This window comes from Peromyscus californicus, unplaced genomic scaffold (genome assembly GCF_007827085.1).
Source record: "Peromyscus californicus insignis strain IS unplaced genomic scaffold, ASM782708v3 Scaffold_5__1_contigs__length_169319896, whole genome shotgun sequence".
Lineage (NCBI taxonomy): Eukaryota > Metazoa > Chordata > Mammalia > Rodentia > Cricetidae > Peromyscus > Peromyscus californicus.
The window spans coordinates 155,321,825-155,347,777 of NW_026294573.1; the positions used below are offsets into that span (position 1 = coordinate 155,321,825).

General features: G+C 38.4%; 1 protein-coding gene across 1 annotated transcript in view; it reads left to right on the forward strand.

Annotated features, from left to right (window-relative positions):
- LOC128097947 (zinc finger protein 431-like) overlaps positions 1-25,953 on the forward strand; it is a 155,508-nt gene that overhangs the window by 72,648 nt on the left and 56,907 nt on the right. Inside the window, exons 4-6 of the mRNA XM_052718852.1 lie at positions 10,635-10,707; positions 12,464-12,556; positions 19,315-19,565. Of these exons, the coding sequence (XP_052574812.1) occupies positions 19,479-19,565 (87 nt within the window). The 5' untranslated portion in view covers positions 10,635-10,707; positions 12,464-12,556; positions 19,315-19,478. The remainder of the gene's footprint in view (positions 1-10,634; positions 10,708-12,463; positions 12,557-19,314; positions 19,566-25,953) is intronic.

A 25,953-nucleotide genomic window follows, 5' to 3' on the forward strand; every position in this document is an offset into this window, starting at 1 on the left:
ATGGTGAAGTCTTAAGTGAGCTGTGAAAAGATTGCAGATCCTCAACTGACTACAGCTTTGGAAAGAATTTCTGAACTGCCTAGATGCTGAGTCCAAACTAAATTAGAGGAAAGGACATTTAACTGAAATGCAAGTAAAAATGGTCAAGGAGGAATATCATAAATGCAAGAAATAAAAAAGTGGTGACCACTACACATTCTGCTTACACTAAATGTCTTTGAAGTACTGTTTAAAAAGAAAGTGCAAGAGAAAATATCACTATCTGCAGAAAAATATTTTCTGCTTTTAAAGAAAAGGTCTTATTTATCTCAGGCTTCCCTTGAAATAATAGTTATATCACTAAGGATGATGTGGAGCTCCTGAACCTTCTACCTCAACCTTTCAAGTGTTGAGATTTCAAGCCTAAGTCAGAATGCCTGATTATAGAAAAAAAAATTGGCAACATCCAAAATGTATAGATTATTAAAATTGTCACTTTGCAGGAGTTTTTCCTTTAGAGAGAAGGTGAATAATGCTACGGGTGTAGTAATCAGATATGTGCAGATTTGGTCTCTAAGAACTCAGAGGGAGAAAGGAGGGGGAAACTGCCTTGTGATACAGCAGTGATGTAGGTACAGCATCCTCTAGAGTCCAAACACAAGCCTGCAAGACACTGAGACTAAATACCCACTTATATAGTGGGATTGTGGTAATAATCTGTCAACACTCTCAGCACAGGTTCATTGTTAGTAAAATCAGCACAACAATAGCTCCAAACATTATCCTTGGTGACAATTTCCTTAGAGGCAGGTATATTTCAGTACTCTCAACACTAAGCACTCAATCTCACCAAAATTTAGGAATTGGTCTAGAAAACATTGTTTTATTTAAAAATAATATTAGCAGCCATTCTGCTTTGATCTGTATTGAACTAATAAAATCATTTTTATAGAGGCTGGCATTAATCTCGATAACATATGCCATTGTTTAATTTACATTATCAACTATACAGATTAAAATTGAGCAAACATCGCATATTATGTGTATATATGGTCTCTTGTAACTTCTTTCCCTATTATTCATTCAGATAGATAGATAGATAGATAGATAGATAGATAGATAGATATAGAGATATTACAAACTAATGAACAGATGTTATGAATGTTAACTGACTCTAAGTTATGTATATATACAGATTACTAACAATATTATTTCTGACTCTTTTCCATGCTTTTTCTGGATGAAAGATCCTATTATTTGTACTGCATTTGATGTTAGCAAATATATCCTAAGGGCCATTCTATATAGTATGTTCATTGGAAGACATAAATATATCTGTTCACCAAAGCTCCAGTATTGATGACAATGCAGAGGAACAAGCCCATCTAAGTCTCACTTAGCAAGCCAGCGACTATACTCTTATTACTTACAATAACATACGTGACCAGTGACTCACAGGAGCCCCTTATAGAAATGTCCATGATACTATGCATGATGACTCATGAAGCTGGAATCCTTGGAACTCCCTGCTGATTTTTGAGGGAGCTAGTTCAGTTAGCCTTCTCTCTCCAGCAATGTTACCACTCGTTTAATCTTGTAGAGATGCCTGTGACTCTGGCAACTTTCAGAAACTAGCAAGTTTTTGAAGCTTTCTAACAAAAGAGCCTCCCTTTTGTCTTCAGGAGAAGATGCTTCATCTTAGAGGAAACAGCTATAGAGCAGGCCATCTGATGGATGCTCAGTTACACAGCAGAACCTTAAGGTTTAACTGGCTTGCTGAAAATGCACTGAGAACCGTATAGGACCTTTGTAAGTTGCAAATGTTACTATTGGGAAAGGCAGAACTGTTCAAAACTCTGAGAAGGTCTGCTTCCAAATAATGAGGCTTGTAAGAAAATGATACAAAAACCAGTGTTCCTGTTCTCCTTAACAAATATGCCCAGACTCTTGAATTAATTGTAACTATTAGGGCTGGTCATGTTTCTTGGGAAATACATATTTCTAATGGATCTCATGGTTAATTTGATGTTTCACAAAGAGATACAGTTAGGATTATATTTTCTAAAATTCTTTAGTCAATTTTAATGTGTAAAAAGAAAACCTAGTTTAATATTTGAAGATAATTATTACCCTACCTGATAAATCTGGCTTCATATGAAAAATAAGCATATATAAAGGATACATAAGTAAATATTTTAACTAGAAATCAAAATTTTCCAAATGTTACTACTCAAATAATACCATTATTAATTTGTTCTTTTGCAACAATGCTAATAATTATTTACACTTATCATTTAGGACTTTCTGTTAGTATATTGCAAGATAAATATTTTTGGTGTTAATGAAGCTTATTGCCTTTTATTCTTGTCATTTATGAAATGCATATTGATAATATATTTACAGATATTATATTATACTAAGGCCACAAGACAGCCATAAACACCTGTAGCACGAATCTTAGAAGGTTTTATTAGTAAAATCAAACCTGAGGCCAGTTATTGGGGTGAATGCTAGAAGATCAGAGAAGCAGAACAAGCCATAGCTTCCTCACCTCGACAGTTCCTCAGCTGATCCTGTTTCCCTCAGACTGGAAGCCTCTCAGTCCTCATCCAGAATGAATCTCAGCTGAACTGTTGCTCAGAAGCCTAAAAGCTTAACCAATCAAAAGCTTCTAGTTTCTGGTCCTCAGACCTTATTTATCTTTCTGCTTTCTGCCATCACTCCCTGGGATTAAAGGCGTGTGTCACCATGCCTGGCTGTTTCCAATGTGGCCTTGAACTCACAGAGATCCAGAGGTATTTCTGCCTCTGGAATGCTAGGATTAAAGGTGTGAGTGCCACCATTTTCTAGCCTCTGTATCTAGTGGCTGTTCTGTTCTTTGACCCCAGATAAGTTTATTAGGGTGCACAATAGTTTGGGGAACACAATACCACCACAAACACATAAAGAACAAATGTCAATACATGGCTAGAATGCACTGAGTTATCTTTTTTTCAAAGTAGAACTTGCCTCTAACCCTCAACAGGTACAGTTAGCTGACCACATTCAACAATGACCCCATCTGGATCTGATTCTCCTATGGAGTTGAGATCATACTCTGCTTGGTCACTTGAGTTGTAAATGAAGTCTCACTGTTTGAATCAAAAGGTCTTATTTGGGATGATTGAAATGTTGTCAGAAACAAATTGCAGCAAGATGTGGTGTCTTCTTGCTGTAATGTCATCCCTGGGGAGACAAACGTGGGAGAATTAGCTGTTCAAGATCATCCTGTGCTACATTGAAAGGTCAAAGCCAGCTTATATATTACATGAAATCATGCCTCAAAAAAGAAAACAACAACAAACAAAACCTGCATGGTATATGTGTTGGAGCTGGGCTACATATGAGATCCCATCATTATGTCCAATCATAGTTTCTCATATGGTCTCCATTTGCTGTACGAAGAGACTTCTTTGAGAAGGGAGTGGGAGCTGTTTTTACTTGTTGGTATAAGGATAAGATTTAGAATGTAGTTAGGGATTATGCTGGTCAAGCTAGAGGCCGGTGGTTATATATATGATTAAGTACTAACGTCCATGAGTTCACTAGCTTCAGGAAACTGGCTAGATTTCAGGTATAATTTCACACTTTTCGACAGGATTTTATGGCTACTTAGACAGTTCCTGCATCTGTGGCTCAATCAACATTGTAGAAGAGGGCCACAAAAATATGGAAAGAGCCAGAAAACAAGGAAGTCTAGTGGGAAACAATCTCTACTAGAATTGGCTGCATGAACAAGACCAGTCAATGGCAAGATCAATGAATATGTTAACATGGGAAGAGAAATTTTCATGGGGTCCAGCCCTAGACAAAGAAGTGTAGGCAACTAATGACTGCTAGGAGAAGGAGAATTAACCTTTCACAGGAAAGAGCCTCCTTATTGGTTTTCCAGTGCAGAGTGGTGCTGTGGGATGGTCTATATGTCGAGTGTGTTGCTGATTGGTCAGTAAATAAATCACTGATTGGCCAGTGGCCAGGCAGGAAGTATAGGCGGGACAAGGAGGAGAATAAAGCTGGGAAGTGGAAGGCTGATTCAGAGACACTGCCAGCCATCACCATGACAAACAGCATGTGAAGATGCTGGTAAGCCACGAGCCACGTGGCAAGGTATAGATTTATGGAAATGGATTAATTTAAGTTATAAGAACAGTTAGCAAGAAGCCTGCCACGGCCATAAAGTTTGTAAGCAATATAAGTCTCTGTGTTTACTTGGTCGGGTCTGAGCGGCTGTGGGACTGGCAGGTGAGAGAGATTTGTCCTGACTGTGGGCCAGGCAGGAAAACTCTAGCTAGAGAGTGGTCAGCTCTGAAACCATTTACACAAAAACTAACTCAGCAGGTTGAGTCCTATCAGGCACCAAGATTATCAGAAAAATATGTTTCTGTTGTTAGAAAATTCACTCATTGATTTGGACTAATTTTTCTGAGGATGGGCAGGCCTGTACTTTTCAGTAAATGAGGCTTTTATTTTTTAAATTTAAGATTATTTTATTCATTTTACATACCAACCACAGATCCCCCAATCATCCCTTCTCCTGCTTCCCTCTAGCCTTCCCCTTCTGACTCACACCCTCACCCCTCCTCCAAAATGATAAGGGCTCCCATAGTGAGTCAGCAAACCCTGGTAAATTTAGTTAATGAAGGAGCAAGCCCCTCCCCCTACATCAAGGCTGAGCAAGGTATCTCACTATAGGTAACGGGCTTCAAAAAGCCAGCTCATGGACCAGGGATAGATCCTGGTCCCACTGCCAGAGGACCCTCAAACAGACCAAGCTGCACAGCTATGTCCCATAAGTAGAGGGTCTAGTCTGGCTTGGTCTAAAGTTTGTGAGTTCCTACAAGCTTGGTTCGGTTGTGTCTATAGATTTCCCCATCATTATCTTGGCCCTCCTTGCTCATATAATCCTTCTTCCCTCTTTTTGAGTGGACTCCCAGAGCTTGGGCTGGTGCTTGGCTGTGGATCTCTGTATCTGCTTCCATCAGTTACTGGATGTAGGCTCTATGATGATAGTTAGGATATTCAGATCATCAATCTGATTACTGAGTAGGACAGTTCAGGCACCCCCTCCACTATTGCTAGTAGTCTAGGCTAGGGTCATCCTTGTGGTTTTCTGTGAATTTTCCTAGCACCGGGTTTTTCCCTAAACCCATAATGGCTCCCTGTATCAAGATATCTCTTTCATTGTTCTCCCACTCTTTCCCTCCCTCAGCTCAACTATCCTGTTCCCTCATGTTCTCTTTCCCCATCCCCTCCCCTATATTACCCTCCTCCTCCTTGTTTACTCATGGAGATCTCATCTTTCTCATTCCAAAGGCAATACATGCATCCCTCTCAGGGTCCTCTTTATTACCTAGCTTCTCAGGAGCTCTGGGTCATAGTCTGGTTAAATTTGCTTTATATCTCATATCTACTTATGAGTGAGTACATACCATGTTTGTCTTTCTGAGTCTGGGTTACCTCACTCAGGATGATATTTTCCAGTTCTAGCCATTTGCCTGCAAATTTCATATCATTGTTTTTTCAGCTGAATAATACTCCATTGTGTATATGTAATACATTTTCTTTATCCATTCTTTGGTTGAGGATGTGGAGCAAGGGGAAAACTTCTCCACTGTTGGTGGGAGTGTAAACTTGTACATCTACTTTGGAAATCAGTATGTTTGTTTCTCAGAAAATTGGGAGTCAATCTGCCTCAAGACTCAATGGTAAAACTCCTGGGCATGTAGCCAAGGCATGTTCAATCATACCACAAGGACAATTGCTCAGCTATGTTCATATCAGCATTATTCATAATAGCCATAACCTGGAAACAATCTAGATGCCCCTTAACAAAAGAATGGAATGGATAAATAAAATATGGTACATGTACACAGTGGAGTGAGTATTACACAGTTGTAAAACATTAAGGCTTTTAAAACCAGAATAGTACATACAAGGGAATTGAACTGGCTGGTTACTAGTAAGCTGTATCAGTGCCTTCAGTGGGATAATGAAAAACTGGAGGCAATTAAGAAACAATGAAAATTAAGTAGGAAGGAAGGAGGAACATTTTCATTGATTACAGTGCTTGAGCAAGATAATTGGATATTAAACTCAAGGATTAATAGGGTTATAAATCTTCAAAGGAGGTATCAGCTGAGGAGATCTATTATGCTTGTGGATAAAAACGTATGTAAAGTTTATTACAAAGGTTTTGAGTACCTGAGCTCACTTGAGTCTGGGAACCTGTCTAGAGAGATAGGAGCCCGTTTTTCCAGCAAAGGATCTTGGTTTAGACTGCAGCAGTTCTCAACCTGTGTACCATGAGCCCTTTGGGGATGAATGGCACTCTCACAAGGGTCACTTATCAGATATTTAACATTAAAATTCATAACAGTATCAAAATTACAGTTATAAAGGAGCAACAAAATAATTTTATGGTAGAGGGTCACCACCACCTGAGGAATGGTGTGTGTGTGTGTGTGTGTGTGTGTGTGTGTGTGTGTGTGTGCGCGTGTGTGCTGATGTACATGTTTCTGTGTACCTCTTTAGAGTATATTTATCACTTTCTGCCTTAGTCTTTTGAGAAAGGGTCTCTTAGTGAACCTGTGGCTAGGGCAGCAGCCAGCAAAGCCCAGCAATCCACCTGCCCCTGCCTCCCACAGTCCTGGGGTTACAGGTGTGTTTGGCAATGCATGGCTTTTTATATGGCTGCTGAGTGTACCCATTGAACCATCTCCCCAACCACAGGAAGTCTCGAGGATCCCTTCTCATTGCGGAAGTTTACTAGGTCATTTGAACCTTTACAATAATAGCAAAAGCACTGCATAACACTGGGTTTTTTACATCTATACCAAGAGTTCTCTCCTGAATGCAAGAGACATCTATCCACCTAAGCTGCTTAAATAATGGCTCACCCTGAATTTCTGGTGGTTTTCCAGGACAGTAGAGCACAGAGAGTTGAGGTGGTTATTGTTTGTTTGTTTTGTTTTTTAAAGTCAACATTAACACTTGACTTCACAGGACGACTCAAGAGAAACAGACATACAGAATTTTGAATATCTTTTTTTTGTGTGTGTGTGCCAGGAGTTGAACACAGTTTGAACACAAAGCTGAACAGTGCTCCACCACTGAGCAACACACACTGACTAACATCAAAAGGGTACATGCCTGACAACACTTGCCTGCCTGTTGTGGTAGCTCTATAATCTCTGCACTTAGAGAGGCCTGAGGCAGCTTCTAGCCTTGCGAGAGCTATGTAGTCTCAAGCAAGCCTGACAGAATCAGCTGGGAGTTTGGTGATCCATAGATTTGCACAGAATAAAGAAAAGAGTTCCCAGGCTATCAGTATGGCTCAGTGTTAAAATGCTCACATTGAAAGCCTGACACCCTGAGTTTTCTTCTGAGAACCAACAGTTGGAGGAGAGAATCGACACTCAAGTGGATTTCTGATTTCCACACACATGCCACATTACATGTCACACATACAAGCACATTAATAATAATGGTTTTATAATAATTATACATTTTAGCTAGGCATGGACTTTGGTATCAGAGGCAGAAAGATCTTTGTGGATCTGAGGCATGCATGACCTACACAGTGAGTTCCAAGACAGCCATGGGTACATTGAAAGATTCTTTTTTAAACAAATAAAATAGATTTAAAAAAATGTCTTGACCCATCACTTCCCCAGTTGCTGGCCAGCAGGGAAGACTCCTGTGGGCAGGCTCCCCCACAAAACCCCTCATCAGACATTGCAATCTACAAGACCCTTGCCCTCCCCCAAACCTACACATCTCCCTATAACCCCAGTGGCTTCCTGAGACACAGAAACCACTGGCTCTCATTGGACCAAGAGCAGCTTCCTTAGACTCAGAACCCACCACCTTTCATTGGACCAAGAGGGGCTTCCTGAGACACAGAATCCACCAGCTCTAATTGGACTAAGAGCTCTGATAGCACAAAGAGTGGCTCCTTGAGACAACAATTTAGCCAGCTCAGATTGGACAAAGTGCAGCTCCCTGAGACACAGAATCTATCAGCTCCAATTAGACCAAGAGCTAAGACTGGACCCCGAGTAGCCAGCCCCCTGAGACACAGACATAACAAGCACAGATTGGACCAAGAGCAGCTTGCTCAGACACATAGCTCTTGCACCTATTGGAGGAAGGGATGGTTAGATACCAGTGCAAAAATACATACAATATATGGAACAATATGGTACTACCAGAACCTAGCGGTTCTACAACACCAAGACCTGAACATCATAATGTAGAAGAAGCAGAAGAAAGCAACCTTAAAAATAACTTTATGAAGTTATTTTATGAAGATGATAGAGGCTTTTAAAGAGGGAATAAAAAATTTCCTTTAAAAAATTGAGGAAAAAAAACAAGCAAAAAATTGGAAAAACTCAATAAATCCCTTAAAGAAAAGCAAGAAAACCATGAAAAAAGCAATTAAACAGGTGAAGGAAACAGTTCAAGACCTGAAAATTGAAATAGAAACAATGAAGAAGACACAGACTGAGGGAATCCTGGAAATAGAAAATCTGAGTAAATGAACAGGAAACACAGATGCAAGGATAACCAACAGAATAAAAGAGATAGAAGAGAGAATCTCTGGCATGGAGGATACAACAGAGGAAATAGATTCATCAGTCGGAGAATACACCAAAGCCAAAAAAGTCATAACACAAAATGTCCAGGAAATCTCAGACACCATGAAAAGGCCAAACCTAAGAATAATAGGGATAGAAGAAGGAGAATACCAACTCAAAGGCACAGAAAATATATTCAACAAAATCATGGAAGAAAACTTTCCCAACTTAAGGAAGGAAATACTTTTGAAGGTACAAGAAGCTTATAGAACACCAAACAGACTAGACAACCAAAAAAGTCCCCTTGCCACATAATAAGTAAACAACTAAACATACACAATAAAGAACGAATATTAAGAGCAGAAAAGGAAAAGGGCCAAATGACTTATAAAGGCAGACCCATCAGAATAACACCTGACTTCTCAATGGAGATTTTTGAAAGCCAGAAGTTCCTGGACAGATGTTATGCAGACACTAAAAGACCATGGATGCCAGCCTAGACTAATTTACCCAGCAAAACTTTTAATCACCATAGATGGATTGAACAAGACTTCAATGCAAAACCAGATTTAAACATTACCTGTCCACAAATCCTGCCCTACAGAAAGCACTAGAATGATAACATCTAGGAAGTCAGATACACACATGAAAACAGAGGCAATAGATAACCCCACAGCAGCAAGCCCCAAAGAAAAGAAATACACACCACACACTACCACCAAAAGATAACAGAAATTAACAATCACTGGTCATTAATATCCCTTTATATCAATGGACTCAACTTGCCTATAAAAAGATACAGGCCAACAGAAGAGATAGGAAAACAGGACCAATCTGCTGCATACAAGAAACACACTTCAAAGACAGACACTACCTCAGAGTAAAAGGCTGGGGAAACACTTTCCAATCAAATGGATTTAAGCAAGCTGGTGTAGTTATCCTAATATCTAACAAAATAGACTTCAAACTAAAATCCAATCAAAAGAGATTGGGAATTACATTACATATTCATCATAGAAAAAATCCACCAAGATAAAGTCTCAATGCTAAACATTTATGCCCCAAATACAAGGGGGTCCACAAATGTGAAAGAAACAATACTAAAGCTTAAATCACACATGAAACCTCACACGTAAATATTGAGTGAGACTTCAACATCTCACTCTCAACAATGGACAGGTCTGCCAGTCAGAAACTTAATAAAGAAATAACACTATATTCCTTATCAATTTTCATAAATAAAGGAATTAGTCTTTACCCAGGTATAGAAAATGGAAAGGTCATAAAGTGCTTAGTCTTCAAACAGAGTCAGACATTGGATAAGATACAGCCAATATTCTGTCTTGTTTTAGGCAGTGGATTAATTTCAGTTCAGGTAACAAATGTATGTTTTTGTTAGGGGAAACTTCAGTTCAACTTTAAGAGAGGCAGTTTGTACAGGCAAAAGTCAATACATTGGCTATTGATCTCTCTCTCTCTCTCTCTCTCTCTCTCTCTCTCTGTGTGTGTGTGTGTGTGTGTGTGTGTGTGTGTGTGTGTGTGTTGCATATGTCTGTGCTGGCTTGCAGGTAAGAGGAAGATATTGGTATCTTGTTCTATCATTCTCCATCTTATCCAGTTGATTTAAGGTCTCATGAATGTGGAGCTAGACTTACAGCCAACAAGCCCCCATGATGCCCATGTCTCTGCCACCCACATTACTGGGGCTACAAGTGCATGCCTACACTTTTTTTATGTGCATCTTGCAGATTTAAACACAGGTCACTGTATGTGGGCAGCAAGCACTCTTGTTTTCTGAGCCATCTCCTAAGTTGTTGAGTTGTTTGTTTTGTTTTTTTTTAAACTGGAACTATGAGTGAGTCTTGATTGAATGTTTTATAGATTGAAATAAGTTAAAGCTCACAAAGACAACCAGAAGCTTTAAAACACAAATCAACTTTTTATTTTATAAATGCAGAAATGTCACTGTGTAAGTAATGGATCTTCCACCAGATTTGCTCAAATGACTAAATCCTCCCATTGCATGTTCTTATCCTAAAGGCTCTCTGACAAACCTAACCCTGATGTTCCTAGGCCTTCAACAGAGGACAATGACAGTACCCCTGTTATTAAGGTAAAATGTTTCTTTGTGAAATTCCTTTTCTCATGAATTTTGTTGCAATGCAACAGTAGTCTGTCACACTTTCATATGGAAAGTTGGTCTGAGGACACCATTTTGTAAGTCTGAAACTTTGTTGCTTAATCTTTTCTTTAACCTTCAAGTAGGTAGTCAGTCCTTTTAGATAGTGGTGGCCAATTCAGAGAATGGCCTGGAAAAGTGTAGTGAGTAGAAGACTGAGTGCTGTTCTCCCATAATAGAAGATGCCTGATGTTTGATCAAGGACTGTTTGCAGAAATAAATGCACATTAGAGTGATTTTAAAACATAACTCTGACAATACACCTAAATACATTTTAATGGTCAGAGTTAGTAATTTCAGTGATCTGGGAATCTATCAGTTGTCTTCAATTTTAGTATAAATGCAGTAGGTTTTATGTTACCTTGGACACTCCTATTTTATGACCATATATGAGAGTGTGTCCTCTGTTTATGTTTCAGCTTCTGTATTTATACTTACAAGAATTGTGGAAATTTTGACATGTGTAATCTGTTCATCAAAATTTGCATTATAAAGAGACTGCATCATGTTTTCTATTTGATTACACTAAGAATATATTTAAAACTCTTCATCTAGTTAATCAATTTGTAATTTTCCCCATTTAGAAACCCATTTTAGAATTGATGATTCATAGCACATAGTAACATTTTAAGTTTTGATTTTTTGTTTCATTTTAAAATAACAGACACTTGCATTCTAGTATTAGACAGAAGAAGGCTTTTATTTAGATAAATATGTATGCATATTAAAACTACTCCATAACCATGAGCTTCTAGAGGTGTGTGTAACTTGGAGCCCTAGAGTGAGGTTTTGTGTGGATCATAATTGCTTTTTGAAGAGTTTGAATGTGAATAATGGACAAATAGGTTTTCTAAAGCATTTTCACAGGTACTGTGATTTATATAACATTAGTAATTAAATCAGTGTTTATTTTTAAAAGAAGAATGTAAATGGAAAATAATGTGTATTTTTATTTCCCAACCATGAAAGAAGATAAATATTGATGAAAGTGGGACTATTAACACTAATGATCAACCATCTTATACAGGATTTAGTGTATCAGGGTCCTTTCTGTTGTTCCCTTGGTGGAGGGGGCCAAGTAGGCGCAGAGTCAATGGCGGAGACTCCCGGAGAATGTCGAAAGAACAAGCTCAGTTCATTCAGTTAGAGGCAAGCCTTATATACCCTCCACCCCTCCCTGGGGGGAGGTCTGATGAATATGCATTAGCTGGTGTGACATGGCTGTCTCTCATTGGTCCACGTCATCTCCAGATCATGTTTCAGCTGCTGTTGCTAAGGCCCTTAGGCAGACCCAGGCTGGCTCTCAGAAAGTATCTTTTTTACTTGGCTGGGCCTCAAGCCTGCTAGAGATGAGTCATCCCACAATTTAGAAGTATTCAAACATAGTGAATTAAGTTTGTTCCAACCACAATGGCAAGGCTAAGATTCTTAGTTTATGATTTTCACATATTCTAGGCTAGCATAAATATTTTTGCTTCTTAATGATGTCTTAGTAATTAGTGAATTGGTAAGCATATATGAAGATATTTCATTGTTAAATATTAGTATCTCCTCTTTTGTGTCAATACCCTGTGAGTATGAAGGAATAAAGTACTTTTGAAAACATGTCCCCCCCAAACAAAAATGAAAAAAAAAAAAGATAATTTTAGAACCAATCCAAGAAAGTTAATCCTCTATGTTTTCATTGCAGAAAATATGTTAAAATGCAGAAATGAAGATAAACGACAGAGAGTGTATCCCTGTGTAGACTTCATCACAGTTTTTATGTCAGAGCAGAAGAAAGGTAAAGGAGGGTGTTTGAAAACATTTAGAAGACATGAAGTTGTTTGTCCTCAGGGAGAGTGACTACTTAGTACCTCTGAAGGACAAATTCAAGTCCCCCTAATTGAAAAAGTAAAATATTTGCTTGTCAAGGATATGATGCATCTGTGTTCTTATGTCTGCAGTTTTGTAGATGGTGTCAGAAAAGAGGAGCTCAGCCTCAAACATGTGCTGGACCTCCTTCACCCCCTCCCTCCCAGGAACACCTTGCTAGTCACTTTGTAATGTGGAACTGATAATAAATGAAATATGGAAATAAAAATTCAGAAGATGAACACATGTTTAACCCAAGTCAGGAGAATTCATCAAAATACAGAGAATAAATAATAAAGGCTCCTGGATTATTTACAGTCAACATGAAAAGTAACCAACTTGTTTGTGTGCTTTAAATTTATTTATTTTATGTATATGGATGTTTTTCCTGCATTCTGTTTGTGTACCATGGGTGTGTGCTGCCCACAAGGTCAAAAGAGGGCATTTGAACCCCTCAAATTGAACTTACAGATGGTTGTTGGCTACCAAATGGATGCTGTGAATTGAACCTAGTCCTCTGCAATGGTAATAAATCTTCTAAACTGCTGCTCCATGTAGCCCCCTGAACAAATGTTTAATATACCAATGGTTATAGTATTAGCTAAGATTTCATAAGTGAAAATAAGTAGCCAGTCTCAGGATGTTAGCCAACTTCTTAGAGCCCAGGCATCATCGGCTTGCCTGTTTTACACATTGAAATGCAGTGAACATACAGGCAGGAAGAAAAGCAATAGGAGCCTGGGCGTGTTGGCACATGCCTTTCTTTAATCCCAGCACTGAGGAGACAGTCAGGTAGGTCTCTGTGAGTACAAGTACATCCTGGTCTCAATTTAGTTAGAGGGATGGGGGAAGTCAAAGCACATGTGTGCCATAGCAGAAGTGTGGAGTTAAAAACAATAATTTTGGGGAGTCAGTTTTCTCCTTATACCATGTCAGTCTCAGGGATCAAATAGGTTGTCAGTCTTTTTGTCTTTATCCACTTATCCATCTCATGGCTCTCTGATTTACCCTTTGAGTAAAAATATTTCATCAATACACACACACACACACACACACACACACACACACACACACACACACACACACAGAGAGAGAGAGAGAGAGAGAGAGAGAGAGAGAGAGATTACCGTATTTGAGCTCTTGGCTACTGTTTTGGAAGATTGTTTAACTTTGGGATATGGCTTAGCTAGCAGAAGAAAGTTGCCTGTGATGGGTCTTAATGGTCATCACCACTTCTGGTACTAGTTCTGAGTTGTCTGCTTCCTGGTATACCACAACATGAGAAGCAACAGACCAAGTCACCCCCTTTGTCTTCCACACTGTATTGCACTGAAATTCCTGACAATCGTGAGCCTTCCTTCATTAAGTAATTTCTGTTAGATGTTTGTAAAAAAACAATTAGAAAAGTAACAGCTCTCTTTTCTGTTTTAATACTACACTCAAAATTATAAAGCAGGAAAAGAGACAGCTCTTTTTTTTTTTGCAGACCTCACTTATACCAAATGCTCATCTCCACTGCAACTAATTAATTGCCTTCAATTATCTAACCTCAACATTAGGAGTGAAAAGGGGCAGATTAGATATAATCACTACACCTAATGAAACCATTACTCACTGTGACTTTAATATGGTTAAAAATCAAAAAGAAATGTTTTTTCTTTTAAGCCTAATATAAATTAGAGTCCAAATTAACATTAGGTAGTATATGTGTGGTTGTTTTGAGTGAAAATTGTCCTGATAGATTCATAGGGGATGGCACTGTTTCATTGAGTGGCCTTATTATACTAAGTGTGTTGCTAGGGGTGGACATTGAGGTTTAAGAAGCTCAAACCAGGCCTAGTGTCTCCTTTCCTTTCTTCTGCCTGTGGTTTCAAATATAGAACTCTCAGCTACCCTCTCCAATACCATGTCAGCCTGAGTGCTGCTATGCTTCCTACCATGACAGTAATGGACTAAAACTCTGAACCTCTCAGTCAGCCCCAATTAAATATTTTCCTTTATAGGAGTTACCATGACTAAGGTCTCTTGTCACAGCAATAAAACCCTAAGACAATATGTCATCAAAAGGGATCACTTAGCAGGGAGAGATATCTCAAGTACTATTAATAAGAAAAGAAATCAGGCCGGGTGGTGGTGGTGCACACCTTTAATCCCAGCACTTGGGAGGCAGAGCCAGGTGGATCTCTGTGAGTTCGAGGCCAGCCTGGTCTACAGAGTGAGTTCCAGGAAAGGCTCAATGCTACACAGAGAAACCCTATCTCAAAAAACAACAACAACAAAAAAAAAAAAAGAAAGAAAGAAATCAGAAAAACCTTCTGAATCAATTATATCTAGGTAAGTCAGAGTGAATGATCTATTGTTTGGCAGGCATGTTTTCCTCAATCTCTGAAGACTGAAGAAGGAATTATAGAATGTATCTAGGTTACTTTAAGACTCTAAAGAACTAGAATTATGGCTCGGAGGGTCAGAGCACTTATTGCTCTTGTAGAGGACCTAAGTTCTGTTTCCAGCACCCTTGTCACTTGATTCATAACTGCCTGGAATTCCAGGTTCAGAGAAAGCAACACCTCAGGCCTCCATAAGCACATGTACTCATGTACACATATCCACAGACATCATTTTTAAAAAATCAATCTTAAAAATGCAAGAAAATATTGAATATATTATTTTGTTTCATTTTCATGTTTAAAAACGAATTTGACATTCATCTCAAATTTCCAATAAAGAACTAAATTAAATTTTTTTAAATTTTAGGTTAAAATTGTCTATAGGAACAGTTGGTAAACATAAACTATAGTAATCTATGGTTACTTCAAGGTGAATTTTATTTTCAGAAACATCTTTAGACTCAAGGCCAATTTGTTTTCCTGGATAGACTCTGCATTCATGTGTTTAATTTCCTGATAATATGAAGGGTGATTAACTTTGAGACATGAATTAGATGGTTAAAGTTGAGCAATGTGACACTGGTAGCCAGTGGGTTAGATGCCTTAAATGTGTAGTTTCATGTTCTGAGGGACTCCTACTAAGTTCATAGAACTACTTCTGTCTCATAGTTCTAACTGTCTTCAGTGTTTTTAGTCAGTTTTCAGCATTTCAGATAGAGTGGGGTAAAATCTTTTAATGCAGGGATTGCTTTTCCATGTTAAAAATCATCTAATTCGCTTTGTTTTGCAAACTTAATGTATACATGTATGTGTATATATATATGTATACATGTATATATATATATATATATATATATATATATATATATAATTATTCTGACTTCTAAATGAGAGCCTCAGGTGAATTGCAAAACATATATAGAGATATTTAACTGTTAAACACTTATTTGTTTCTACTTTTGCTTTGATCATACCTCATGACTCTGAAGGATTAAGTCATTTTGAAGACAAGTACTCCTAAATGGAAACAACAGAATGTTTGACTGAAATCAAGAAAACTAGGAATCTACTTTCTCATCTGCAGAATGTTTCTCCAGACCCATCAATAAAATTACTTGATAGAGAATTTTGTACCTCTAGGACATTCCCCTGAGAACAGGAGTGAGGATATGTTGGTGGGGCAAATCTATGCACAGGATGAGAACCCCATCTAAAAAGAAACAGCAAAGATAGCTTGTGGACTTTCTGGAAAAACTGAAGTTAATGTTAATGTCCTTGTGGAAGTACCTCCAAAGGAAGAGCACACTACATGATACTCCCCACTGACTTGAAAATTACTATTCTATGTGAATAAGCATTAATATTTAAAAAGCAATTTGAGATTATGTCCAGTTAGCAAGACAACAGTATTAACTTCCTCTCTAGGGCCTGTGCCTGCCCAAGCCAAGGGCTTTTGGCCTAGTTTACATTACCAGCCATGAATTCCCACCTATGGAACAGGCCTCAGATCATATTCAAAACTGGTTGGTTACATATGCCCTTAAATTTTGGGCCACTTTTCCACCAATGTGCATTTTTTTTTAATTAATTTATTTTGCAATACAATTCAGTTCTACATATCAGCCACGGATTCCCTTGTTCTCCCCCCTCCCGTCCCCCTCACCTTCCCCCCAATCCCCCCCCCCATTCCCATCTCCTCCAGGGCAAAGCCTTCCCCACAGACTGAGGTCAACCTGGTAGACTCAGTCCAGGTAGGTCTAGTCCCCTCCTCCCAGGCCGAGCCAAACAATCCTGCATAGGCCCCAGGTTTCAAACAGCCAACTCATGCAATGAGCACAAGATCTGGTCCCACTGCCTGGATGCCTCCCAAACAGATCAAGCCAATCAACTGTCTCATCCATTCAGAGGGCCTGATCCAGTGGGGACCCCTCAGCCATTGGTTCATAGTTCATGTGTTTCCATTCATTTGGCTATTTGTCCCTGTGATTTATCCAACCTTGGTCTCAACAATTCTCGCTCATATAAACCCTCCTCATTCTCGCTAATTGGACTCCCAGAGATCCACCCGGGGCCTAGTCATGGATCTCTGCATCCAGATCCCTCAGTAGTTGGATGAGGTTTCTAGCACAACAATTAGGGTGTTTGGCCATCCCATCACCAGAGTAGGTCAGTTCGGGCTGTCTCTCGACCACTGCCAGCAGTCTGTAAATGGAATGAGATCTACATGAACAGCCTGGACATGAGTGGCGGTAATGAAAGGCGAGGGTTGAGGGAAAGAGAGCTTGGGGGAGCGGGAGATCCCAGCTGGATCAACAACAGAGAGGGAGAACAAGGAATAGGAGACCATGGTAAATAAAGACCACATGAGAATAGGAAGAAGCAAAGTGCTAGAGAGGCCCACAGAAATCCACAAAGATACCCAATGTGCATTTTTGATGTCTTCACTGAAAAGCACGTGGCTTTAGTTGCATGGCCTTATAACCTGATTCTCTTTTCTATTCCAGTGTTCTCTGAGTTTGCTTCTGTGCCAGCACCATTCTGGCTTTATCACTATGGCTCTGCAACATAACTTGAAATCACACAGGGTGACACCCCCAGCACTGAATTTTTTTACTTGGGATTATTTTGGCTATTCATGGTCTTGTATGCTTCTATATTAATATTAAAATTCTTTCCTCTATTTCTATGAAGAATGCCACTGGAATTTCATTGACTCTCTAGATTGCTTCTGGTAAAAAAGTCATTTCTCACAATATCAAATTCTTCCAATCCATGACTATGAGAGATATTTGCTACTTCTAGTATTTTCCTCAATTTTTTTCCTTTATGTGTCTTACCATTTTCATTGACAAGGACTCTGACATCCTTGGTTAGGTTTACTCCTAGATATTTTTTTAAGCTATTTTGAATGGGAATGTTCTCATGATGTCTTTCTCTGCATGCTTGATATTGGTACATAAAAATATTCCTCCTTATCTAAGATTATTATTGGTTGTATTTATATTATTTTTTATATTTCTGTAGTTTTATTTTTGTGCATCTTTCCTGGATATTGGTATTTTATTACTATTGGCATCATGAAAGGAATTTGAAATGGCTTCTTCTACTTCTGATTTTTAATTGTTAATGTAATAATAACAATTTAAAGAATATTAATTTTTAATAATACAGGATTGACTGTAAATTTTTGAAAGTGTGGTAGATTCTGCTGTGAATCCTTCTCTGCCTGGATTTTGTTTAGTCGGAAGTCTTTTTGTTACTCTTTCAAAATTCTTATTTGTTATTGTTCTGTTCAGGTTGATGATCTCATTTTGGTTTTATTTTTGGTAGTTTGGATGAATCTGGAAATTGGTACATTTCTTTTAGATTTTCCAAGTTAATAGAGGACAGGTTTTTTAAATAATTTTGACCACTTCATTTCTTAGATGTTTTTATGTGTATTGTTCTTTTGCCTATATGTGAGTCTGTGTACCATGTTCATTCAGTACCCATGGAGGCCAGAAGAGGGCCTGGATTCATAAACTGGTATGAGCCACCATGCAGGTGCTAGGAATTGAACCTCAGATCTTCTGGAAGAACAGCCAGTGCTCTTAACTTCTGAGTCACCTCTCCATCCCCGGAAAAAAGGCTTTGAAAGGCATCCCTATGTTAGGTTTTGAATTTCTTGGTGTCTCTTATAATGATTTCCTGTTCATCTCTTCTTTTAGTTTGTTAGGTAAAATTCTGTTCATTTATCTTCTTAAATAACCATCTCTTACATTCATTGCTTCTTTTTAGTGTTTTATTTGTTTCTATTTCATTAATCTCTGGGCAGGTGGACTTCCTTCTTTGTTTGTGTGTCTAATGTCATATTCTAGACTACCTTAGATAGGACCAATGCCAGAGTTGTGTGGTGAGAGGTAGGCCAGTAAAGCTGGCATATGAGATGCTAGACTGGGCTTTCACCAGCAAAGCCAATGTGAGCCATGGCCTGGAGCTATGCCTACGAGCGGGAAGATGGTATTAAGGGAGGAATGCACCAGCTAACGTCAGAGCCTGAGGGTCCAGAGTAGGTCTTTAGGTGTTGAGATGGCAGCTGTGGGTGTGGATGTGACCATTTTCACTTCTTAATGTACACCAATAATTTTGAGTATCTAAGCAGTAATGAGGACATATAATAATTAAATGATTAGAAGGGTTTTTTTTTCTGTGACAGTATCTGGTTACTATTAAAAGACAAGAAGTGGTTTGAAGACATGCACATGAAAACAAAATGAGAGTGTAACCAAGCAAATGTATATTTTCTCTTTCCTATATGCAGAAAATAACTCAAGATCAAGAAAAAACTAAATGTGATAGTGAATATACAACTGTCCATTTCCAGCCTCCCTCTGAGGATTCAAATGAAAAAAAAAATGGGCCCAGCTTGCTACAACACAGTATTCATTTCTTAGCCATTATGCCAGGAAAAGAGTAAAGGAGAGGATGAGAGACAGTACTGAAAACTCTGAATCTGATGCTTCTGATGAAGAACCACTACCTAGGACCGTTGGAAAAAGAACACACTCAATGGTAAGTAGTCCCCACTTATGTAAAAAGTGCTCTATTTCAGGATGAGAACAAAGATGAATGTAGGTACCGCAGAGAGTTTCTAGACTAAAAACCCAGCTTTCAATATACACTAGCACCTCCTTGTTCTCCTAGTCATGGGAATACTCTTGTCAGTCATTGTCCAAGCTTTACATGCAAATAATTCAAACTTTGAAAATAATACACCTTAAATCTGCAGTGGTTTAAACACGAATGAGAATCCTAGCACTGACACAAAAATAAATGCTAATAACCACAACAGTAGTAGTGAGGGAACTGGGAGTCGATACAGATGAAGTGATATTTGATGTATGTGAACCAAAACAAAGCAATTGTAAATGTGGTATTAGACATATTCCTAAATCTAATAAAGTCAAAGTACAGTCATTTATGTACTTCAAAGAAATTATTTTATTTTATTCCAATAAAAAGACACCATATATCTGTAGTTAAAGATCATACACACACACACACACACACACACACACACACACACACACATACTCACACACAATTGAATTCTCAGATTTTTCTTTGTCCTGTTTTTACTTTAAATGTTTCAGAAATTTGTCTAGATTTGCATTTCTTTTTTCGTTTCATTGAGAAACTCACACAATGTATTTTGATCACAGTCATCCCACAGCTCCTCACAGATTACATCCCCCTCCCTACTCACCTAATTTTGTGTCTGCAGGTTTTTTTCTAAATTCTATCAAGTCACCTTTGTGTTGCCACATATTTGAGCATGGTCCACCTACTAGGGCCTTCATAGACCTTTAAAGAAAACTACCTTTTCTTCTCCTAGCAGCAATTATTGCCAATACCTCCTCAGTAGGTGTTCACCTCCCCTCTTCATGCAGCGTTTTTCTCTAGTTTGAGATCGCACAGGTCTTGCACATGCTATTGCAACTTCTGTGGAGTTCATATGTGCAACTACCCTGTTCTGTCCAGAAAACATGTAGTTATCCATGACTTCTAGATCCTACAGTCTTTCTGCCACATCTTCTGCAGTGATGCCTGAGCCTTAGGAGAGAGTGTGAAATAGGTATTTCATTTATGGCTGAGCATTCTGCAAAGACCAGTTGTGAGTCACTTGTAATGACTGTTCCTGGCTTCATCCATTTACATGTGGATTTTATGTCTTAATTTTCTTATCAACTGAATGAAATCCCTTTGTGTAAATACACTACGTATTTCTTCTCTATTCATCAGTTGATGGACACATCTAAGTCTTTTCCAATTTACTGGAGATGGGAGTAAGTCAGCAATGAATATGGATGGTCAGGCATCACTATAAAAGGATATAGAATCATTGGGTGTATGCCCAGAGGTGGATATAGCAGGATCACGTGGTAAATTTATTTCTAGGTTTACAAGGAACATGTACACTGATTTTTGTAGTTGGCTACGCCAAGCTGTGCTCCCACCAGCAGTGAAAACCTGTTTCTCTTTCCCCGAATCCATGCCAGCATTTGTTGCCATTTGAAGAATCTTAGTCATTCTGACTGTGCAGAGATGAAATCTCAAAGTAGGTTTAGTCTGTGTTTTTCTGATGAATAAGGATATTGAAAATTTAAAAAACTTTATTGGCAATTTGGTTTTCATCTTTTGGGAACTATTTGTTTAGTTCAATGCCTTATTTTTTTTTAATTGGGTTGCTTTTTTCTTGATGTTTATTTATTTTTGTTTGTTTGCTAGATAGTTAGTTAAAGTTAGTTTTTTAGTTAGTTGGTTCTTTTTACATTCTGGACAGCAGCCTACTGCTACACAGATAGCTGGTAAAGATATTTTACATTTTGTAGGCTGCCTCTTTACTCCGATTATGGTGTCATTTGATGTACAGCGGCTTTTAAGTTTCATGTGTTCGCATTGCTTTTTGTTGGCCGTTGTGTTTGTACAATCAGGGTCATGTTCAGAAAATCCTTTCTGGTGCCTATAAATTCAAGTGTATTCTCTACTCTTTTCTCTACAAAATTCAGGGTACCAGATCTTGCATTAAGATCCTTGATTCCTATGGATTTAAGTTTCACTCAAGGTAAAATCATAAGAATCAAGTTTCTTTCTTCTACTTGTAGCTTCCCTGTTTTACCAGGACCGTTTGTTGAAGGTGCTGCCTTTACACCAAGGTGTGTTGTTGGCCTCTTTGTCAAAAAAATATGTGGCTGAACTAGCATCGGCTATAGGCTTCTATGTGGGCCCTCAAATTCTATTCTACTGATAATTGTTTCCATGGCAGCACCATGTTGTTTTTATTGCTACAGGTCTACAGTAATATTTTATTACATATGCATTTTGCAGCTAAAGCTGTCTTTTCCTCATGTATTTATTGACTTATGCCTTACAAGTACTCTGAGTACCTCAGGCATTGTGGAACAACCTGAAGACATTGCCCTTTATTGTTTCTTGGTATTTGTCTGGCTAGTATTCTGCTCTGTTATCATTTTTCTCTATCATAATAAGTAGTACCTGGTAAATATCACTGAATCACCAATGCAGAGGTCATAGACTCTTATCTAATGTAAATTATTTCAGCTCTTAATGATAACCTAGTGATTTGTTAGTGCCTGAGCACAGATATGGATACATTTAACTTTTAATTACCAATTATTTCCTTTTTCTCCTGTGTCCATAAACTTTGTTTATAAAGTTACAGTCAGTTTAAAACACAAGCACCCCAAATAAAGAACACTGAGACTGAAACATATCATATTAATCTTCCATCTTCTCATCAGTGGAAAATGTCCCAAAAACAAGAAGTAAGAAATAAATGTGATAAATGTAATATAAATACACATTTATAATGTAAATAAAATATACATCCACACAATCAGAGCATCTCTCTGCAAAAAAGAGTGAGGAGAACGAGGGGGCCACCTGAGTGCATTCCAGTATGTATTCTTTTAACAAACTTCTCAGCAAGATTTAAAGAAGAAAATATATAAAATGTATGAAAAGTCTGAAAGTAACGTCTGTCCTAACAAAGTCCCAGTTCCCAATAAGCCTAAAGGTAGAGCACACCTAAAGGTAATTCTTTTCCCTCTGATCTAAAAAATTGCATATTTGATTGTGTAGGAAAAGTTGCATCTGGACTGACTGTCTCTGCAGTATGGTGGATACTTTCCAAACATCAGCAAACCCAAATCATGAAAATAGCTTGTGTTTCCTCTATGATCCTAGTCCCAGGAATACACTGGCTAGTCATCATCTAAGGTTTATGCAAAAAAAAAAAATGAACTACATTCTGAGGGTTACAAACTCAAAAGCAAACATGTTTTTAACAACATAAAGTAAATTAATGCAATAATTCTGAGTAAAGAATAGTAAAAATATAGACCCAGGAGTCAGTACAGCTGACAGGAAAATAACCAACATGGTGGCTCTGCAAGTGATAACACAACAAAGCATGTCAGAAGGAACTGGAGATTAGCCAGTAGACACCGGACAAAGTACAGGAAATCAAAGGCACCCAGCCTTCCAGGGTCACGTGACTGAAATAAACATGACTACATGTTTTCCCACTGGAGACTTAACTCCTGGAATAACTGAATACTCTGGCATGTTCCTCCCTTGCTTTTACTTAAATATTCCAGAATTTGTATAAATTTGCATTTTAAAAGTATACGTTTATTGAATTTGACATGTGTCTACCTTCTTCAAACCAGATGCACCTTTTACAAGTAAGTCCACCTTTCACTATGTGCATATTGACTCAGTTGTCTTTTCTAAGTTTTCCGGGTGCCTCAGATTTCAGCTAACAAACTGTAGACACTAGTTTATACCATCGCCTGATTCCTGCCTGCATATCATCCTGCTCTATTACCTGTTTTCTCCATCCAAGTAAATAACACCTTGACGTTGAAGAGGAACTTCAGCTGAGAAAATGTCTCCCTCAGCTAGCTTGTAGGCAAGAATGTGGAGCATTTTCTTGCTTAATGATTGATGTGTGAGGGCCCAGTTCAGGAAGGACAGTGCTACCCCTGGGCAGACAGTCCTGGGTTGTACCTGAAAACAGGTTGAGAAAGCCATAAGGAGCAAACCAGCAAGCAGCTAAGTCTCCATGGCTCCTTCTTGAATTCCTACCTTTCAGTTTCTGTCTTGATTTCCCGTAATGAATTGTGACCCAGGGTATAGAAGTCAAATAATTTCTTTTCTCTCATGATGATTTTGGTCATATTGTTTTGTCACAATAACAGAAAGAAAACCAAGACATCCATTAAGCCATCACCCTAGCCTCATCTTGGAGCTTTATTGAGAAAACTGGATATTAAAACAAGAAAAAATTTCACATGCATATATTTACGTTGTACACACTATTTCAAAATTAAGTCACCAAAAGAGACATGTGGCCCAGAGTGCATACACATAGTTGCTTAATTAAACTGAATTCACCATAAAAATTCCAGAGATTTCTTCAATAATCTGGATTTTCAGTTACCCATACAGAACTGAATCCAGTGTGTTTTGAGCCATGCCATTGATCAGTATCCATGCAGAAGGTTTCCCTTTTATGAGGCACACATGAACACTGGTTTGCAAAAGATCCAATTTGTACTCTTTCCTTAATATTTTCTGAAATAACCTAACTACATCATTACTTCCCTTCCCTTTCTCCCCCAAACTCCAGCTCTTCCCATAGATCCCGCCATGCTCTAAAATTCATAGCCTCTTTTTCTTTGTTATATAGACACACATCCCTATATATGTTAATGCAACCTGCACAATCAGTATGATGTTACGTGTTTATATAATCTCAGGGCTAATCGTTGGCATTAGCTAAAGCATTGGGGGAGGCTTTTTCCAGGGAAGACAGTTTCTCCCCTTCTCAGCACCCCCCACTTGCCCATAGTTCTTTATATACAGTTGAGGCCCCAAGAGCTTCTCTCCTTCATGTCTTGCTGTCATCTTTGTTCAGATCATATGGAGGCAGTCATATTGATAAAATTCAAAGATTGAGTGGGGCGGTGGTGGTGCATGCCTTTAATCCCAGCACTCGGGGTGGGGGGGTGGGGGTGGGGGTGGGGTCGGGGGGTGGGGGCCGGGGGTCGGGGGTGGGGTAGGCAGAGCCCGCCAGATCTCTGTGAGTTTGAGGCCAGCCTGGTCTACTGAGTGAGATCCAGGACAGGTACCAAAACTACACACAGAAACCCTGTCTCGAAAAACAAAAACAAAAACAAAAAACCTGAAAAACAAAACAAAAGATGCAAAGATCTTTTTACAAACACAGTCTCACAGGAAATGTCATCTACTCTCCCTCTCTAAGTTTCTGAACTTAATAATCTGCTTTGTTGTACACTGTAATAACAATTGCAGTGTTTTCAAAATGTTTTGTAGTAATTTATGTTAAGGAAGTTTGAATTACATGTTAATTCTTGAATATAAGACTGCATACAAAATTTTAGAAGTTGTCTGTGCTACTGGTGTTATATTTAGGAAGTAGTCTCTGGTACCAATGCATTCAAGACTACTTCCTACTTTCTCTTCTATCAAGTTCAGTGTAACTGAATTTATTTTGAAGTCTTTGATCCACTTAAACTTGAGTTTTTGCATGGTGAAAGATATGGATGTATTTGCATTCTTCTACATGTTGACATGCAGTTATGCCAGCACTGTTTGTTGAAGATGCTTTTTTTTTCAAGACAGGGTTTCTCTGTGTAGTTTTGGTGCCTGTCCTGGATCTCACTCTGTAGACCAGGCTAGCCTTGAACTCACAGAGATCTGACTGGCTCTGCCTCCCGAGTGTTGGGATTAAAGGCTTTTTTCCACCACCGCCTGGCATGAAGGTGCTTTCTTTTTTCCATTTTACAGTTTTGGCTTTTTTGTCAAAAATCGGGTGTTCAGAGGTGTGTGAATTAATGCCAGGGTCTTCAATTCAATTCCATTGGTCCACATGTCAGTTTTATGCCAGTTCCAAGCTGTTTTTATTACTATAGCTCTGTAGTAGAGCTTGAGGTCAGGGGTGGTAATGCCTCTAGAGGTGACTTTATTATACATGATTGTTTTAGCTATGCTGGGTTTTTTGCTTTTCCATATGAAGTTAAGTGTTGTTCTTTCAGGTCTGTGAAGAATTGTATTGGGATTTTGATGGAGATTGCATTGAATCTGTAGATTGCTTTTGGTAAGATTGCCGTTTTTACTGTTAATTCTACCTATGTATAATCATGGGGGATCTTTCCATTTTCTGATATCTTCTTTCATTCTTTCTTTGGAGACTTAAAGTTCTTATCATACAGGTTTTTCACTTTCCTAGAATTACCCCAAGGTATTTTATGTTATTTGTGGCTATTGTAAAGGGTGATGTTTCTCTGATGGTAAAATTTTTGGGGTCATTTGTGTATACTATCATATCGTCTGCAAATAGTGAAAGTTTGAC